At 42.1% G+C, this 21,049-nt stretch overlaps 1 protein-coding gene across 2 annotated transcripts in view; it reads right to left on the bottom strand.

Moving 5' to 3' along the window:
- Positions 1-21,049, bottom strand: part of STAM (signal transducing adaptor molecule) — a 56,928-nt gene that overhangs the window by 22,820 nt on the left and 13,059 nt on the right. For both annotated transcript variants that reach the window (XM_090047234.1, XM_090047232.1), the window contains exons 2-6: positions 12,787-12,871; positions 2,021-2,096; positions 1,828-1,923; positions 1,164-1,310; positions 811-901 (exon numbers count right to left, since the gene is read on the bottom strand). In XM_090047234.1, coding sequence (XP_089903360.1) covers positions 811-901; positions 1,164-1,310; positions 1,828-1,923; positions 2,021-2,096; positions 12,787-12,871 — 495 coding nt within the window. The remainder of the gene's footprint in view (positions 1-810; positions 902-1,163; positions 1,311-1,827; positions 1,924-2,020; positions 2,097-12,786; positions 12,872-21,049) is intronic.

The raw sequence follows: 21,049 nt of genomic DNA, 5'->3' as shown, positions 1-21,049 counted from the left end.
TGACGTTCATAAATGCAACATGTTCAAATCAGTATTTTTCTTTGGATACATACAAGTTTCAATATTTTAACAGTTTAACATTTCAAACAGCATTTTCTAAGACAGAGCTACTGGAGCACATGGTAGCTCTCTGTTAGTTTTAAAACCCTACTCAAAGTTTTTAGGATGGCTACCGGGCATTTAAGTAAATCTAAGTTCAATTATCTAACAGAAAACTCCTTGAAAATGCCACCTGCCAAAGTCAAATTCAAAAATTGTATTAGTTTATTGAATACGTAGATTCCATGTAACCATTGTCAGGTTGCTTAGATGTATTAGTAATTTGTCCCCAGTGCCTGCTGCAGATTTAAATCCATAAGCCATTCTGCTAGCATTGTCACTGTTTCCATATTAAAAGCCAATGACTGGCTTGGGGAAGTTAATGCATAAGAATGATCCTTTCATTGTGTAGAGCTGGCATATGACATACCATCATATTCCTTGCTGTCATAGTAAGCAGACAGAGAGATACAAGGTTACTGAAAAGAAACTATGATAAAGGACACCACAAACCACCTTAAATAGTAGCACCTTAAACCATGGCAATTCTGGATTTGATTCTGGAAAGAAACTGATTTGTTTATATGTATATACTGAAAAACTATAAAATAGACAATTTTTAAATATGTAAAAATAGGAAGACTTCAGCCCACAAACATTCAGTTCACAAAGAACAGGAGGTAAAAAAAAAGGAGATGAGACTAAGTTTCATATGTATAATGAAGTGGCATTTATCTAGTAATATATAAAGTAGTCAGAAAAGCTACTCACCCTTTGCTAAATCTTCCTCCTCTTTTTTATTAGCTACTGTACCAGGATCTTTGGCTACTAGAGCTGGACTTGCCTTTGCTTGTTCTGCAGCCTAGCCAAGCAACACAAAAGTTGATAAGTGGTAACAGGTTTTACAATATATATTAAACTCATTTTCTGGATCATTTAAAAATCTAATATGAAAATCACAGAATTGTATTTTTTTAAAAGACCATTCAATTTTTAAGACAGAAATTTTAGAAAAATTAAAATCTTTTATTATATAAAAACACTGACAGTTAATAGAAATTATGTAAGTTCTGAGTATTACACATATACTACTTTAAGAACCCAGAAACATTAGTATATTATACCTGTGAACCAATAGCTGGGAAAGTAACACCTTGTTCCTTAAGATTTTTTATCATAGCAGATATTAGACTAAGCTGTGGGTCATTCTTGAATTCATCAGTCCATTCCACCATGAGGGCTTTCAGCTTCTCACAAACTTTTGGATGGCCCTAGAGAATGTCAGAAGTTACTTATTTAAAAAAATTTAACTGCAGATTTCTAGCAGAATATAAAGCAATCAAATTGACTTTTGCAAAATTCTCTTCATTTCCTACATGAAACCAATATCCTGCTCCACTGTATACAATAAAGATTAAAGTTAAAGATTCCCTTAAATCAGAGCTCTCCAACTTTAGAGTGGCCAGGGACAGCACTGTATACCAGTCACGGGCCTCAGGCCACACACACACATACTGCATAGGCTGCAAGTTGCACAGAATCCCAGGATACCCTGCCATTGCTACACTAACATCCCCACCACCCCAATCACTGCTGGCAAATGAGCCCACGCTTCCCCTACCTCATACCTCCCTGATGCTGCCACTGAAGAGCAATTCCCACCCTCTCCTTCGCACCACATGGGCTACACAAGCAATTTCTAATCCCTAGAAGCACATATTCCACAGCTCATCTCCCATTTATTTTAAATTCTATCCTGAAATCCTACCACTCAACACTCTAAGTTACCTTATTCAATACGTTGCTTACTTCACTGGCAAAATCTCTTGAACACACTTCTAAATGAAAGATTTTACCACAGTTTGATACGCATGCTCCTAGAAGCTGAAAAGGGGAGGAAGGGGAGAGAAAGATTAAAACCAGGTCAAGTGTTTTACAACATACCTATATGAAGGAAAATAAAAAGGAAGAAGCCACCTACCGTCAGTGCCTGCATAGCAACATGAGGATCTTTATGGTTCACTCTCTTCATAATAGACCGAAGACAATCCTTAGGCCTATCAATACAGAAAATTTCAGAGCTTTTAAATAATACAATGAAACCATATTTCTTGCTATATAAAAGGAAAAAAACCTAAGGAAAATAAGTTTGCCCATAGGAGTCAGTAAATTATATAAAAAATTGGAACCAAAATAATAATAAAAATAATTTCACAACTACGGTATACAAGGACTGCTAGATTTCTTAAATTAGAAAAGTCCTCCCATTAAACTAAAAGCATTTAATCGCTTCAGTTATAATTTTGTATAGCCCATCTATACGAAGAAACTTCCATATTTTGCATACATTCCACATATACTGGAAATCATGGAGATTTCCATGAAGAACAATGTTTAGAAAGATTACTTTAGTCACAGCCTCTTCAGATTTTTTGCATGAACAGGAATTGCATCTCAACAGCCGTTCTTAATATGAACAACACTTTCTGCTTCCATCTATACACAAGATAGAACAAGATGAATAAGTGCTGTTTCAATGGTAATCTGATACAAATCAATGTACAGGCAACAATATGCCAGACATTTCAAAAACTGTAATATCAATGGTATGTTGCATGGGAAATGAGTCTTCAGTTGGAAAGTACAATGAACATACCACTAAAATACATAGTTGGCCACTATCCTTATACTGTTATTAGTACCTGGACTAGGCATGATCTATACAGGAACTACGCATGACATTTATTCTGGTGTAAACAAAGACTGGACACACTACATACAGGCGTATATCAATGCAACGTATTTGAATATTGGATAATATTACTGCAGGAAATACAAGTTAGGGGTAAAACTACCCAAGCATGTTATACAGGCATGCAGGGAGAAAATTAGGAAGGCCATGATTTAAGATGCAACTGGCAAGGAATGTAAAAAGCAATAAAAGGGATTCTACAAATACATCAAAAATAAGAGGAAAACCAAAGAAAGTATAGGTCCCTTACTGAATGCAGAAGACAATCTAGTTACAGATGCTGCAGAGATGGCTAAAGTATTTAATGCCTTTTTTACTTCAGCCTTCACAAATGGGGCAACCACCAGAGGATGAGTGCAGCTGGCAACAAAGATAGTAAAGGACACAAACAAACTACAGTAGTGGAGGAACAGGTTAGGATTTATTTAAGATACACAAGATGCTTTGAGATACTGAAGGAAGTGTCCAACGTAGTTTCAGAGCTATTAGCTATCCTCTTTGAGAACTTGGAGGAGTTGGGCAATGTCGCGGGTGTATAGAAAAGGAAAATACAATACCTATTTTTAAGAAAGGGAAGAAGGGGGAGCCAGGGAATTATAGAGAAAAGTCAGCCAGACCTCAATACCTGGAAAGATGGTGCGGGTCCTCACAAAATCTATAGTGAAGCACCCTGAGAAGAACAAGGTGATCAGGAACAGCTAGCACAGATTCACGAAAAGCAAGTCATGCCCGATTTCCTTCTATAACAAGGTGACAGGCTCTGCAAGATGTTTGGAGAGTGGTGGATATGATACACCTTAGATTTTAGCATGGCATCTCTCACTGTCTACCATGACATTCTCATAAGCAAGCTAAGGAAAAAGAAACTACATTAAAGTACTGTAAGGTGGATACATGGCTGGTTGGATTATCATACTCAACATGTAGTCATCAATGGCTCAACCACTGCAGTAAACTATAAAGCTCAATACAAGCCAACAGTGGGCTTGCTCCAAAGATGCCAGCAGCCTACTGGCTTGTATCAACAGAAGTGCGACTTGCAAATCAAGGAAAGTGATCTTTCTCCTTTATTTGGCACTAGAGGCCTCACCTGGACTAATGCATCTAGTTCTGGACCCCACACTCCACTGGACTCTTTCCAATTTGTCCACATCCTTATTTTGGACAGCAACAAAAATGATCAGGGACCTGGGAGATGAGACTTACGAGGAAAGGCTGAAAGAACTCAGGTTATTTAGTTTGGGAAAGAGAAGATCGGGAGGGGAGGAGGGAGAGGAAAGATTTTGAGAACAGTCTTCAGTATTGCTTGACAGATGGTTATAAAAAGGATGGAGATAGACTTTTCTCTGTATCTGTTGGGGATGGGACTAGAAGAAATGACCTCATATTGCAGTGAAGGACATTTATGATGAAGACTAGGAGGAACTTTGATTTGTGGTTGACAGTGGTTAAAAAGCTCCAGCTCCCAGCTGCCTTCCACACACTCAGCCCACCTGCAGATGGCTGTTCATCATGCCAGGTGCATGGAGTGGGTGGAAGGCAGCAGCAGGGAGCTGAAGCTGGAGCCCACATGCTGAGGCAATTCACCTGGCTGCAGCTTTGCCCCCGCCTAGCTGGGCATCTGCTGTCTAGCACGTATCCCCACAGCCACCACCAGGAGCAAAGCAGGAGCAGAAGAAAGGAGCAGGGCAGGTCAGAGCAGTATCTGGAAGGCTGTCCTAGCCAGGGCCAGGGCTGTACTGTCTGGCAGACACTGGGTGGATGCACGTGGGAATGCACCACAGGCTGTCCCAGATCAGGGTTCGGCCTCATGCGAAGCACCGTGGGACAGGCATGGGCTGGACTGGGGGTGAGGAGACCCAGGCTGCACCTGCAGTGCATCACCCAGGCATGCTCTGCTGCATGTGCCCCCTGCCCCCACTCCTCGCCCCTGCCCACCACCTGCCAGAACCTAGTGCACTGACAGCCCTCCACACACTCAACCCCAACCCCACTGCTGCAATATGCAAGAGTAAGACTATTTTGAGCTTAGGCAATTGCCCCTATATACAGTACTCAAAAATAAACAAAGCAGGACAAAAATATTTTTTGAAATAAAATTAAGATATATTATAGATTTCTAATTTTTAGCAGTATGATTCATTTTTAAATTGATAATTTATTAAAAATGATATTTTCTGGAAGATTGTGTGTGCGGCCCTTGACAACTCGCCAAGACCTGTTAAGAAGCCCTCCAGCTGAAATAACTGCCCACCCCTGTGCTACTGTACGTACCCCTACCAAGTGGCAAGGTCCTGTAATTGTACCTTCTGAGAGCACCTACCCCATGATATCTGTTCCTCTGTCCCCTCTGGGGCCTGGTGTAATTTACACTTGTGTACAAATCCATGCAAATTACACTGACATAAATGTGTCATGTATCCAGGCCCAAAAGGTCATAAGTACCTAGCAATGTGCCTAAGACTGGTGTGTATCAAATTATAATATGCCTTAAGAGAAACACTTGTACACACTTCAAAAGACAATCCATTACAGCAAGTTATTTTTAGGCAAACATGTCTTAGGGGATGGAAAGAGTTATATTCTAACATTCCCTCCCATCCTATAATGTCTCCAGTTCTTATATGCATCCACTCACCGCACGGAAGGACTTCTGATGGTTATGAAACAGGAACAAATGAAGATGAAATTTCTATTCTAATCTGGTCTGCAGCTATGGCAAGCCAAGAGGTTTATAATATGTCTATTAAGAATAAACGGGAAACATTTGTTGCTCCCTTGTCCAAAATATTGCCTATTTGCCCCAAACTTCTGAGGGAAGCGCTATCCTAGTGTGACAGCTGATGTGAAATGTTAAGTGAATTGACTGGGTTTTGGTGAAACTGAAGGACAACAGGGCTGATACCAGTGTCAGGTACCAAAAACAGTATAACCACATCAAGAGAACAAGTTAATCCCATGCCAAACTCCACACCAATACAACCATAATACTCCTTGTACATAACCTAATTGTTCACTCAGTGCCAGTGAATTATGTTGCACTGTAATGGTGCAGGCTCGGAGAGGTGTGGGGGGCAAGGGAGAAAAACTCCCCCTGGGGATAAGGCAGGATGGTGGGGGCAGTAAGAGGTTTCTTGTACCTGGATAAATGGCAGTTGGGAGACATAGCTGGGACTAGGGGGAGGGTCTGCTTGTGTGGGGGTCTGAAAGGAAGCAATTGGTTGATGGAGATAAAATTGGAGGTTCTTGGGTTTCGGGGTGTTATTTGGGAAATCCTATCTGTGGGCTGTTTGTTCATTTTAAGCCTTTTGGATTAGGCAGGACAGAAATCTAATAAGTAAGGATTTATTTCAGCTGTACAGTTTAAGAAAGCTCAACTGAATTCTGCATTGACTGTATTTTTGAAAACGGGCATTTTACAGATAGTCAATTAAATACAAGTATTCCTTTTTCAATCCTTGAAAAAAATTCTGTTCTAGTCCCACTAGTACAGATAGAAGATGAGACGATGCAACAAACTGCTGGAAAAAAAGTAGTACCTTCCAAAGCACCATTTCAAACTAGTGAGATGTATAGAACAAAGACTTTATTATATTCATATATAAATCATAATATACTATTAGTGGCAAGTAATAATGTAGAAAGTGAAGTTAAAAGAGAACTTAACATTTAAACTAGGAATTTCTGACATGCAATTTTGGCCTGTTCTAAAACAGTTTTGGATGAGTACAGATGGGGGAACAATATCATTGAGACAAGGCCCCCCAAATTTTTGGGATATCCACTGAACTATCATTAATCTTTCTTCTTAATGTTAAGCTGGTTTTACTCCGCCCCCCGCCCCCAGTGCTTCCTTCCCCCATCCCCTCAGGTGCACTTTCAGCAAGTTTTTATTTTTTGCCCCATGCCCAAAATTAGTTTTACACTGTTCATGGCTATCCAAGAACTAAAATGAAGCTGGTGTAAGTTACACTACTGCTTGGCTAAACTATATTTGGCAGCATCTGTTTTACACAAACCTCTACCTCATATTTAGTACTACTAATTATAGAAAATGCTGCTACATAGCATGGCCATTTCACTCTATGTTTTTGTACAACAGATTGATCGGCATAGGCCAAACAATAAAGTCAAACCTCACCCCCTGAAGTAGACAATAAAAAAAACAAAACAAACCACATACATACTTTGATTACATATAAATGATTACACACAGTTTTATATGCTTCAGCATAATTTTAAAGCATATAGACCTACATGGACAAACATTTACAAGCATAATATTCATTAGTTAAGCTAGCACTGGAAAACAAAGATCTAGGAGTCAACTATTCCAGGCCCAACATCTCCTTACCTGAATATTTTTACTGTATGAAGAGAGACCCCCAAATCGACAACTAACAAATGACCAAATTAAAGTGCCATAAACACAGGTAAGGATGACAGGCAAACAGATCTAATTCATACACTCTAAGTACATGTAGAGTCTACATTTACAATCACATTCCACATTTAACATTACTGTTTAGGTGCTAAGTGCATTCAAACATAAGTAAAAATTAATAATCAGAAGAGTTTGCCTCAAGATTATATCATTATCAGGTTGATAAATGCCAACTCCTCTTACATAAAGTCCTATACCATTATTGAGATGACAACAGTAACTCTCAAAGCTCTTTAAAACCCTGATTTTGACTGAAAATTAACTGTGTGTCCAATTAAGCTTAGAACAGCATTAGCATAGAATAGAATAGTAACAGAAGAGCTATTTAAAACAGAATAAAAGCATTTATCATAAATGGACAAAAGTCTAGTTATTTTTACCTAACCGTTACCTCAGAACATCCTAGACACTTAGCTATACAAACAGTAGGCCACAGTTCTGAATCCGATGTTTCCCAGTATATATTTTATATACAGCACAACAGACAAACAACCAACTATCTGCAGAGAGACTAGGCAAGATTGGACGAGAGCTACATTATTCAGTTTGCACTGCATCTTGTTTTTTCAACAAACACACTTAGTGGTGGACTGAGGGGGGGTGCAATGGAAAGGGGATCATACCTGCCCCCTTTCCACAGGGGATGGCACCTGCCAGCAGATCCATTTCCTCCCTTGGTCCCCTACTGTTGAGGGAGCCCAGGTCAGGAAGGAAAGACCTACCTGCTGCTGTCCCCAGTTGACCCAACGGAAGGGGGGCAGGGGAGCTCCAGGACCACTCCTGCCAGGGGTGTGGGCAGAGCCACACAGGGCGCCGGGTCCCTGCTACTTACCCCCCTCCCACCCTGCACCTTTCCCTTGGCTGGCCTGAGAGCTCCAGCTGTGGCAAGCATCTGCACAAAGGGCCAAGCAGCGCTGCAGAGAGCAACATCTGTGGGCAATACCTACCTTCCAGCACCTGCTTCTGGACTGCAGCGGACAGCCAGGGACTGGAGAGAGAGCAGGAGTGCCTGGAAGGACTGGATAGGTTGGAGCACAAGGAGTCTTGGGCCTTCCCCTAGCCCAGGGTCAGCTGGAGACAGCAGTGGCAGCAGGCTTCCAGGCGTTCCTCCTCCCTGCCCTACTCTAGGTGTCCCTCATGGTCTGGGAGCATGCACTGGAAGGAGGACCTACCCACTGTTGCAGAGTAAAAGGTATAATTAACTGTCTCCAGGGGCTTAGGTGCATTCACTACTGCAAACCAATACTGCAATCACGGGATTCAGTTTGGGTCTCAAATTCAAATAGTGCTTGCCAAGAAATAAATGTTTTTATGTACTGTATTGTGACAGGAGAACAAGCCAATAGCAAAGGTAAAGCCTTTCACATGCAGTCACCCTTTTGTTGTGAAACCACATTAGAGCTGCAAAAAGGGCAAGAAATATGCATCATATGCACTACACAAACTCTCTTAGTGATAAGGCACTATTACCTACTAATATACTATTTTACCTTAAGGTCTCAACTGTCTGAATACTCATGGTATTGGGCATCTCATATTTGTTTATTAAGAAGTTTGAGTAGTGATGAGGAAAGAAACTCGTAATTAGGAACCTGCAACACGAGAGCTAACATACTTACTAGAATAAATTTAGCGGGAATAAGAATAGAAAAACTGCACTTGACAAAAATGAAACTAGCCTTGCCTCACACTTGCATGAAAAAAGATGAGCCCAGTGTATGGTATTCAACTTAATGTGCCATATCAATGTTTTTTGAAAAAAGTGCCTACTGGAATATGGTCCAATACCATATTGAAATTAAAAAGACTATTGAGGGTGTTGCTGAATGCACAGTTTAATTCGCCAGTGCTTTTCACACAAAAAAGACATGGCATTACTTGCTATGAAAATTGGAACACACAAAATGGAACATGATGAAATTTTGAGCTGTGGAAAAATTTGAAGATGTAGCACTATAAAAATAGATTTATGAAAATCATCATGCTGAATGAGTAGTTGTCAATAGTTCAATGTCCGATTGGGAGGAGGTATTGAATGGGGTCTGTCTTGGCCCCGGCATTGCTTAACATCTTCATTTATGATTTGGATGACAGGAATGAATGCACGCTTAGCAAATCTGAGGATGACAACAAGTTGGGTGGCATTGTAAACACTGTGGAGGGTAGGGCTAGGATCCAGAATAACTTAGATAGACTGGATGAATGGTTCTCAAATCAACCAGATGAAATTCAACAAGGACAGACTTAAAAGTCCTGCTCTTCAGACAGAATTATTTCATGCACCTGCAGACTGAGGAATGACAGACTAAACTATGGTACTGCAGAGAAAGACCTGAAGTGTCACTGTTGACCATAAGCTGAATATCAGTCAACAGTATGCTCTCATCACCATAAAAGCAAAAAGCATACAACCATATTAACAGACATGTCACTTGCAAAACAAGGGAAGCAATCCTTCTGCTCTATTCAGCACTAGTGAGGCCTCACCTAGAGTACTGTGTCCTGTTTTGGGCTCCATACTTCAAGTATGTGGACAGATTAGAAAGAATCCAGTGGAGATCCAACAAACACAATTATAGGCCTGGGGGGACTAGACTTATGAAGAAAGGTTAAAAGAACTAGGGTAACTTGGTTTGGAGAAGAGTAAGGAGATTTTTAATAACAGTCTTCAACTACCTGAAGGATGATTACAGAGAGGACGGAGATGCACTTTTCTCTAAGGGACAGGATTAGGAGCAATCATCTCAAGCTTCTGTAGAGGAAACTTAGGTTGGGGATTAGGAGGAACTTTCTGACTACAAGGGTAGTTAAGCATTGGAACAGGCTACAAGAGAAGTCACAGCATCTTCATCCCTGGACACTTTCAAAAGCAGATTAGACTGACACTTGACTGGGAGGGTTTAGTCAGGGATGATCCTGCCTTAAGAAGGGCCTAGATGAGGTCCTTCCCAGCTGTACTTTCCCATGACCTTAAAATTCTCATTTGCCAGAGAAAAAATTAACTGGGCAGACTAAGGGAGCACTAGAAACGGTACATATTATTAGATTAAATTATTAATAAATTAATAATGGTGCAACCACATATACACAGCTATAATTCCACCTCCTGTCCTGCAATTAGCTTGTCCTAATATAAAATATTTAGGCATAGAGGATTTCCAATAATTACTGTAGGCCTGTTCTTCACATAAAGATGTTAGCAGCAGTTCTTGCAGATCTAGAGAAATGTAGTAATGTACCATACAGCAGCTATCTTCCACATGTTTTTTTTGTCTCGGGGTAAAGACGATCCCATTCATGCTATTCCTAATACAACCAGTGGGACTATATCTTTATTAAAGTGATAGATGTATGTACAGGGCTCTATAAATGCAATCCCTAAATAGTTTTATGACCCAAGTGGAAAACTGTAGCCTTTAATCATGCTAGTGACCATAAGAACATGGCTCACAGTAGACTAGACCTGGTAGTCAGTTACATGTTAAAGTCCTAACATAACTCTAAAATTTGTCAGAGACTACATACCAGCTTTTTTACATTACTTGAACCAAAATCAAAATGTAAGTTCTTCCAGGACAAATTTATTTTGCCAGAGCACCCAGAGAACTAATCAGGAGAAAGTACTGCCATTTTGAGTAGACACAGCATGACACTGCTGTTGGTGTCAAATTCCTTAGGTCAGAATGAGTTTTACACAGAATATATTTAATATCATAATGCAACTCAGTTTGAACTCCATTCTGATGCATTCTTCTGGTCAAGCAGCCAAAGAAACAATGGTTTGCAGTGGCCAAAGAATGTGAAATCTCCCCCAGCAGCAGTGAACTTCTGGGCACTTCTGCATGCTGTCAACACTTTGCTGCCCAACCAGCTGCCAGAGCTGCAGTTACTGCAGGGAAGATTCAGAGGAGCTGGGGGGTGGGAGGGAACTGAGACAGTCCCACTCTCACCTCTTACCCCCAGCTCCATTGCAGGCCTCCACTTAGGCAGTGTCCAGGGTTCATGCCCCACCTGCCCACCTATTGTTATGCTACTACCAACAATAATCCTTAAAGAATGGCTATTTTCTAGCCTGCATCTTGAAACAAATGAACTTCCGGAGAGGATTTTGCTGTCTCAGAATTCATAGTTTTTCTTCCCCCCAAGAAGCTTAAAGAACAACCCAGGTTCTTCCATATCCCTGTGACAGTGGGAATATACCCTACCTACTAGAAGGCAATGTCTAATCTGAACCATTTGCTAAGTATGCTTATGCAAGATTCATTCAGAACACAAATTCCAAGCTTCTAACCTCATTCTTATCACTCCCATGGCTTCTAAAGCCAAATCAAGATAGCTAAGTCTGCCTGCAAGGAATGACAGCATGGCTCACCAGGCCAACCTGCAACAACAAGTTTTCATTATGTTCCCTGAAACACCACCTACAATCCCATGGCAGATGGTTGGCCTAAAATTTCTGCTGCGATCCCTCTTAAAGTTTAGTGCACTGTATTCAACATTCTCTCTGACCCTTTGTACAACTCTGAATATTCACTGCACTATTTATGATTATGTTATTTCTATAACAGATTACTCCAGAGTGTCCCACATCTCAGATTAGAGTCTGGTTTTCCATCTCCTGATGGAGTACATCTCTGCATAAAGCTTGTCTGAGAATGCATTCAGCAGTGATATGCTATTGCGTATTTAGAAACAGAAGTCAGCATCCCATACTAGAGATGTGTATCCTTTAATTACTAATGTATTTTTCAAGATACCCACTTATCCTCCAATGGTCAGACCAGCTCTTCCCCAGCTAAGGAAAGAAACCATATAAAATAAACTTAATGACATTTCCTGGGTTTATAACAATACTGTTAAACACACATCAGGTGACTTGCTGAACAGATGTGTGCAGGTCCTAAATTGAGATTCCTTGATTTTTTCCGAAGGAAGATCTGTAAAATATTTTTGTCCAGAAATAAACTTTTTGTGTTTTTCCTTTAATTCTCACAGCAAGTACACTCTACACATGATTTGCAAGGAAAAGTTAGAAGAACTAGGATTATTTAGTCTGAACAACAGACACCCAAGGGGGAATTTCATAAGTCTCCAAACTTCTAAAGAGTGCTATGAAGAAAAGGGTGATAAGACTACTTTCTGCAGCCACAAGGAAAACAGCTAGGAGCAGTCTCGCATTGCAACAAGGGAAATTTCATTACAATACTAAGAAGATCCTTCACATTATAAGGATTTTTAAGCGCAAGAACAGGCAACCCATAGAGGGTGTGGAATCTCCATCCCTGAAAGTTTAAAAGCATGTTAGTTCAACATTTGACTAGGATGGTTTAGACAGGGATACTTCTGGCTTGAGCAAGGGGCTGGACTAGATGACCTCCCGAGGTCCCTTCCATACCTACTTTTCCTATATTTCTAAAGCAACATAAATTAAAATATTGATGACAGTCTGTATCTAAATTCAATCTTGATTCCTCTCACACCCATATAATAAAAGTGAATTAATTTAGTAGAGATTTAATTTGAAAACAAAACTTGAAATCACAACACTTACCCTGTGCGTGACTGTCCAACTTTATCACAAATGTCTAGGATAAGGCCCCAATCCTCTGCAGTGTTCATCTCACTGGTGGCTTTTTCTGATAATAAAGCATAAATAGACCATAATAAACTTGCCGTTCATATCCATTTGAAATATTAACTTAAAATCTCTCAGCTATTAAGAAAATCTTGTAGCACAACTAGGTACGGGCCAATGTAAGACCTTATCCCGCCTTTAATATACTAAATACAACTTATAATTAAATATTATGCATGTGTGTAAAATGCGTTTTTGTACTACAGTCACATTTTCAAAAATCACCCAGGGCTCCAAATATTTGAACGCATACATTTTATACTTTGTTTTAAATTTCAACAATAAGTATACAACATGATCTTTTATCATAGAAAAAGAACTTTCGGCATGCTTTGTTTTGAAATGATATAAATGAGTTCAAAAGGCTACCACTACCCACAGTCTCAGGACTCAACACCTTGCCAAAACACACTTTCATGCCTCAGCTGCTCCACCATTTTACACTGCTATATACTTTGTAGTAAGCTTTGAGCAGTACATTTAGGCAGTTTCCAAACCTGCTGGCTATGACTTCCTCTGCATTACTACTACAAGAGGCTACAAGGAATTCATCCACAAACAGATAACCCCAATTTTCGACTCCCCAGCTCTATTTTTGGAAGTTGCTTTTTAACCACAAATTCAGCCAATTTGATTCAAGTGAGACAGAAACTTAATTTTTGGGCCCCTTTTGAACCTCTGAGTATGCTACTCCCTGAGGTCAATCCCTAGTGGCAGAAGTTGAACTAACAGCTAAGAGACTGGGCTATCATCATAGCATACCTACCCACCCTAACCATGTCAGTGGAGGAGGAGATGAGGGAACATAACAGTAGAGCAGGGGTGGGCAAAATGCTATCTGCCAGGCCATTTTATCCAGCCCGTGGGGTACCTTAATATTAATTTTCTAAATTTTTTATCTGCCCTGGGCTGCCTGTCATGCGGCCCTCGATGGCTTGCCAAAATTCAGTAAGCAGCCCTCCACCCAAAATAACTGCCCACCCCTGCAACAGAGGAAAGAAACATGGAAACTGAGTTTTACCTCTAAATTTTGAATTAGGGAACCCATTTGACTCCTAAGGGAGCTTGCAGCAGAACTGGTCAACACTATCAAACACTATCAAAACCCAAGGAAGACTCAAGCAACTCCCAAAATTCTGTGAACAGAAAAGATGGACTAGAAAGTTATTTCTCCTTCAATTTTATCTGTAGGCTTTTTAATTTTACGCCTACAAAACAGACCTCAAACAAACAATATCATGCTCCAGTTTCTGAAAAGCTTTCTAGATAATTTCCTAGAGGAGAACAATGCTTTCCTGGAAAGATCTAGCTGCCAGGAAAGACTTATTAATTTAATACTTCAGAGACTGAGGAAAGAGACAACATCAGTAAAATGTTTCATCTCCTAGAAGTCATGGAGAATATCTGTCTTTGAGCCTACAACTAAAGACCTCCAGACCTGCAAGTTTCTCTCTCCTTAATCCAAAGTAAGCAGGCTCCTGTATCAGAAATATAAGTTAAAAATTAACACAAGCAAAGATATAAAAATCTTCTATAAATAGGACAACCAAGTTGCCCCACTTGTATTCCCTCAATTGATTCGTGCTTTTTGACAGAATATTTTTAAAGAAAAAAACAAATGTTATATTTAACTAGGAAGTCAGTTTTTGCATGCTATATGCATTGAGAGAAAATAGAAAAGAAACATAAAATTGGTAACTGTTCATCAATTTTCTGCCAGTTTAAGACAAGAGGAATCACCTAGGGTCTTCAGTGTCCCAGACTGTCACAGAAACTTATTTTACTTTCCCTGTAGAACTAGTGACAAGTAAACATCGCACAAAACTATGAAAAAGCAACACTAATATCCAAAATTTTAAACTGCCAGCTCCAAAAACACCTAGTAGCAGACCCATCAACGAATCCCAGGAGCATTTTACTTTCTTTTTTTTTTAAAAGGATAACTTGAGCACAGTAGTGTAATAAGTAAAACCTAAAATTAATATATGTGGCAGATTAGGAAAAAGTGTATCTTTTTACATTCAGAAACAGGAAATAAAATTTAAACACAAAAATAGAAGGAACAAATGCAGGCAATTTTAATATCTTTCTGTTCTGTTCAGATTTCAACTAAACACAGTATCGTCCAAGCCTTGAGATCAAAACAGAAATTCCTGAAGGCTTCCAATTATCACACTGAATGTGAACTGTACATTTCAATTAACCCTCATAATAAAGTTGTATCTGTAAGCAAAGATACATGAAGTCTGTCAACAACTAAAACACCACCATCAAAAAGCCTTTACAAAGTTAACTTTAAGATAAAGCTTGATCAGAAATGCCAGCACATCATAATTCGGAAGCCAATATATAAAACATGGCATTCTAATGTAAAGCTACCAATTTAAATGAGTATTACTCGGGTAGTATTTCACAGTTGAGAAATACTGCAGGAAGTTATATCAACTGCAAAGCAAACTTACTGTTTCCACTTAATTCTACCAGTTATTAAAAGGAACTCTATTTAAAATCTCCATATTGCCATCAACACTCTTCCCGGTGTTATCGGGAAGGCTTTGGCTTCCATGACCACAGCCTGCTCTTTGGAGAGAGAGGGAGCGAGCTGCTGGGAAGAGATGGCCTCCACCTCTCTCCCCTGGGGAGGAGGCTCTTCTCAGCCAGGCTGGCTGACCTGCTCCACCAGGCTTTAGACTAAGCCCGCTGGGGGATGGGGGGACTACTGCCCCGGCTGGCCCGCTGAACAGCCCTTGCAAAGCCAGCGGACCAAGGCACTTAAGGGAGCTCACCCCTGCCCCAGCCCTGGCACAATCTGTGGGCAAGGCAAGAGCCCCCAAGGGCACACTTGCCTGCCTGTACACTAATGCCAGGAGCCTGGGCAACAAGCAGGACGAGCTCGTCCTCTTGCTCGGTGCAAAGAAATATGATGTCATTGGGATAACGGAGACCTGGTGGGACTCCACCCATGACTGGACCACGGGTATAGAGGGCTATACCCTATACAGGAGGGATCGTGTTGACAAAAGGGGCGGGGGTGTAGCTCTCTATGTGAAGGAAAGCTACATGTCCCTGAAAGCTGATGTTGCGACCGGCATAGACAGCTAGAGACCCTCTGGGTAAAAATTCGTGGGGAATTCGGCACAGGGGACACAACGGTGGGAGTCTACTACAGACCTCCCACTCAAAGTCCTGAGCTTGACCAGGAGTTCGCCCGGGAACTGACTGAGGCCGCTTGCTCCAGGACCTTGGTTGTCATGGGTGACTTCAATTACCCAGACATCTCGTGGGAAGATCACTCAGCTAAATCTGAGCGGGCGCAAAGCTTTCTCTCGTGCGTGGATGACCTCTACCTGACCCAAGAAGTCTATGGGCCAACGAGAGGCAAAGCGCTGCTTGACCTGGTACTGGCTACGGGGGATGACCTAATCGGCGACCTAGTGATTGATGGGAAGTTGGGTGACAGCGACCACGAGCTGATCACCTTCACTATCCGCCGTAAAGCTGGCAAGTCAGTCAGCAACACAGAAGTCCTTGACTTCAGAAAAGCCGACTTTGACAAGCTCAAGAGGCTAGTCAGTCAGGCCCTCAGGGACCATGACCCCAGGGAGATGGGAGTTCAAGAAGAGTGGTTGATTCTCAAGGAAGCGATTCTCAGTGCACAAGCTAAATCTATTCCAACACGGAGGAAAGGCAGCAAGAAGGCACAGCAGCCCCCCTGGCTCTCCAGAGACCTAGCGGACCTACTATGGCTAAAAAGGAAAGCCTACAAAGGATGGAGGACGGGATTCACCTCCAAGGAGGATTACTCCACGCTGGTCCGGTCCTGCAGGGACCAAACCAGGAAAGCCAAGGCTGCAACTGAACTCCAGCTAGCTTCAGGCATCAAGGACAACAAAAAGTCCTTTTTCAGGTATGTGGGGAGCCAGAGGAAAAGCAAGGGCAATGTTGGACCCCTGCTAAACCAGATGGGGCAACTGACAACTGACGCCCAAGAAAAAAGCCAACCTATTAAATAGGTACTTTGCGTCAGTCTTTCATCAGTCACACGGGATGCCCATGCCTGCTATGGGACAGGGAAATGTGGGTGAGGGGGATCCCCTACCCTCCATCAATGCTGACCTCGTGAAGGAACACCTTGAGAAGCTGGATACCTTCAAGTCAGCTGGCCCTGACAACCTGCACCCCAGGGTACTCAAGGAGCTGGCGAGCGTCATAGCCCAGCCCCTGGCACGGATCTTTGAAAACTCCTGGCGCTCTAGTGTAGTGCCCGAAGACTGGAAGAAGGCCAATGTGGTGCCGATCTTCAAGAAAGGGAGGAGAGTGGATCCGGCTAACTACAGGCCCATTAGCCTGACTTCTATCCTGGGGAAGATCTTAGATCTTATTAAGGAGGCCATCCTTGAGGGACTGGCCCAGACTAACATTCTAAGGGACAGCCAGCACGGGTTTGTTGCGGGTAGGTCTTGTTTGACCAATCTCATTTCCTTCTATGACCAGGTGACCTATCACCTGGACAAGGGAGAAGAGATTGATGTCATATATCTTGACTTCAAAAAAGCTTTTGATCTGGTATCCCATGATCACCTCTTGGCCAAACTGCCCAGTTGTGGCCTTGGCTCCACCACGATCCGCTGGCTGGGAAATTGGCTTCGTGGTCAGACCCAGAGGGTTGTGATTGATGGCAGTCACTCATCATGGTGCCCTGTAACCAGTGGGGTCCCTCAAGGCTCTGTCCTGGGACCCATACTGTTCAACATCTTCATTAGTGATGTGGACATTGGAGTTAGGAGTGGACTGGCCAAGTTCGCCGATGACACCAAGCTTTGGGGCAAAGCATCCACACCAGAAGATAGGCGGGTGATCCAGGCTGACCTGGACAAGCTCAGCAAATGGGCAGACGAGAACCTCATGGTGTTTAACACCGAAAAATGCAAGGTTCTCCACCTTGGGAGGAAAAACCTGCAGCACCCTTATAGGCTCGGCAGTGCTACGTTGGTTAGCACTACAGAAGAAAAAGACTTGGCGGTCATCATTGACCACAAGATGAACATGAGCCTCCAATGCGATGCTGCGGCTAGTAAAGCGACCAAAATGCTGGCGTGCATCCATAGATGCTTCTCGAGCAAATCCCGGGACGTCATTCTCCCCTTGTACTCGGCCTTGGTGAGGCCGCAGCTGGAGTACTGCGTCCAGTTTTGGGCTCCACAATTCAAAAAGGATGTGGAGAAGCTTGAGAGAGTCCAGAGGAGAGCCACGCGCATGATCAGAGGTCAGGAAAACAGATCTTACGATGACAGGCTAAGAGCCATGGGACTCTTTAGCCTGGAAAAGCGCAGGCTCAGGGGTGATCTGATGGCCACCTACAAGTTTATCAGGGGTGACCACCAGGATCTGGGGGAACGTCTGTTCACCAGAGTGCCCCAAGGGATGATGAGGTCGAACGGTCACAAACTCCTGCAAGACCGTTTCAGGCTGGACATAAGGAAGAATTTCTTTACTGTCCGAGCCCCCAAGGTCTGGAACAGTCTGCCAGCGGAGGTGGTTCAAGCACCTACATTGAACACCTTCAAGAGTAAATTGGATGCTTATCTTGCTGGGATCCTTTGACCCCACCTGACTTCCTGCCCTTTGGGCAGGGAGCTGGACTCGATGATCTCCCGAAGTCCCTTCCAGCCCTAATGTCTATGAAATCAAATGAGATTGCCACACACACACTACTTGTACCTCTATTCCTAGTATAAAAGGGAAAAGATTCCCTTCCCAGTTCTCTCTCCCTCTTTCATATATTTTCTTCTCCCTTCTTGCCTTTTTACATCTTCTTCCATACACAGTTCAGGTTACACCTTATTTTCAAGCAACACAAAATTCCACTCTTGCACAACTACTCATGTGATCTAAACCAGTGGTTTTTAACCTTTTTTTCATTTGCAGACCCCTAAAAAATTCTGATCTGAACAGAGGTGTGGAACCCTTTCAATTGCCTATGTACATACTTCTGATTGAAGTCATCTTTTGCAGACCCCCTTGGACATAGCCTGCAGACCCCCAGAGATTCAGGTTGAAAAACAGTGATCTAAACCTTTTCTTTTAACTGTATTTCCCATTCCCAACTTTGTTGTTTTTCACATAGCCATAAAAAAAACAACAACAACTTAACATTAAGGGATCCTCCATCATCTCCTTCAAGTAATTTTTCCAAGCCTACCTGGGCCAATTTTTTTTTTAATTTTTAATTAAAAAAAAATCAAACAATATATCTAGACCAAAAAAAATGGGTCTTCAGGCTGTTAACTCTTTGGGATTTACATTCAGTATTTTAATTTTATATCATGCTTTCTGGAAGCCTATGTTACATTCATGCACTGTCTATGAGTCTCAACATAGTTAAACAAAACTGGAAAAACATATAGAAAAAGAGAACAGTAAATGTCCAACTTTTCACTTTGTGCATAAGCTTCCCCGAAGACATTGCTAAATATAACCAAGGACACCAAGATCTTCACCAAGAACTCAAGGATCTTAGATATCCAACTACTAAATAAAAATGACTTTGAATTTAAGGCAACCCCCCAATAATTAATTTTATATATGAAAAGTTCATAAATTTGTTATAATTTCCCATATATAGAATCCAGTTATCAAAGGGCCATCTTAAGTTCATCCCCTCACCAGTGCAGCAAGGCAAGCAGCAGTACAGGGGCAAGCAGCAGGGAAGTCCAAGTGGCTAAAATATTTCAAGGAGACAGATAGGAAAAAATTGATCCAAACAATACTGGAGTTGCATTTTTGGATTATCTAGAGAATCTTTAATGTAACTACTAAAAAACAGAAGTGCACCAATATATCAGTTGCATATTGGATCAGCACCGATAACAGGAAAATTAACATTATCAGCAATCGACTTGACGCGTGCATGTGCACAGCTACAGCATTCACACATCCAGGAATGCAGCCAAGCAGCATGGAGAGTAGCACCCTGCCGGTAAGTCTGGGGAGGGGATGCGATGTGGGGCAAATCGAAGCCCCCACCATGAGGAGGAAGGGAGTGGGGCTGGGGCAGGCGCTGCCCAGAAAGGACTGTGAATGTATTCCTGGGGAAGGGCAGAGTTGCAGGCGGCTCGTCCAGGGAGCCTGGGGGGTGGGGAGGTTCCCTGCCACTGCTTGCACCCCCAGGGAAAGCATGGGGGGCATCTGCACCCCCCATTCACTTCCCTGCATGCCTCACCTGCATAGCACAGTGAGGCATGCTTGCACACTACAAAACTGTGCGGTGGTATCCAGTCAGGGGGTGACCAGGTGTGTGTGTGGGTGGGTGGGGTAGGGAAAGCACCTTTATTTTGGGGGCTGGTTGCTTTGAGACTTACCATCTCACAGGGCAGCTTTGAAAGTACTTTCCTAGAAAACAATTCAGGTATCTTGCATTGCCAACAATTCACATAGAGATGCCTGTGCCAGGGGAGACCTGCAAGCCAGGGCTGGCTACAGGAGTGTAGCACAGGTAAAAGACCAGTAAACAGTTATTGAGCTCTGAGCATGGAACTGACAACCATTCTGTTCTAGTAAGTACCCAGAGTCTCTAGCAAGAAAGTAAAATTAACACAAAGGCTTTCTGCTTCATCACTCCTACATGCTGTGGTCTCTTCTGAGGTAGGCAATAGACCTTTGGACAGCAGAGTCCAGCTCGCATCACAAAGCAGCCCTATTACCCTGCATGGGGTGAGGGGGGGCAGGAGCAGGTGTGCACAGTGGTGCAGTCTGGGCTGCCTGGAGGACTGATCAGACACTGAGCACAAAATGCTCTGTGTCTGCACTTAACTTTCAATTGGTTCAAGGAGAACTGGCTCAAAATAATACTTGATTTTCCCAGTGTGCTTTTGAAACAGTCCAGGATTAAACTGGTCTAAAATGGCTGGTATGTCTAAATTCCTAGGGTTTATAGTATATTTAAAATGTGCTAAGCATTACATCTGTCCATACCTTTTATGAAAATCCCACATCTACAAAAAATAAACCAGACCATAAGACAGGACAACATGGTGGTACATGGTGGTGCTTGGGAACTTTGCTTATAGTTTCCACAAGAGCTGCAATGGATGGAAGTTTAGCACTGTGGTGATTACTTAAAGAGTCTAAGACAGGAGTTCTTATGAACATGTGACATTCTCTTGTCTGGAGAACACCC

Source organism: Crocodylus siamensis, chromosome 5, assembly GCF_052110815.1.
Source record: "Crocodylus siamensis isolate JL-2025a chromosome 5, ASM5211081v1, whole genome shotgun sequence".
Lineage (NCBI taxonomy): Eukaryota > Metazoa > Chordata > Crocodylia > Crocodylidae > Crocodylus > Crocodylus siamensis.
The sequence above is the reverse complement of the archived record's forward strand: the minus strand, read 5'-3'. Positions and strand labels throughout refer to the sequence as shown.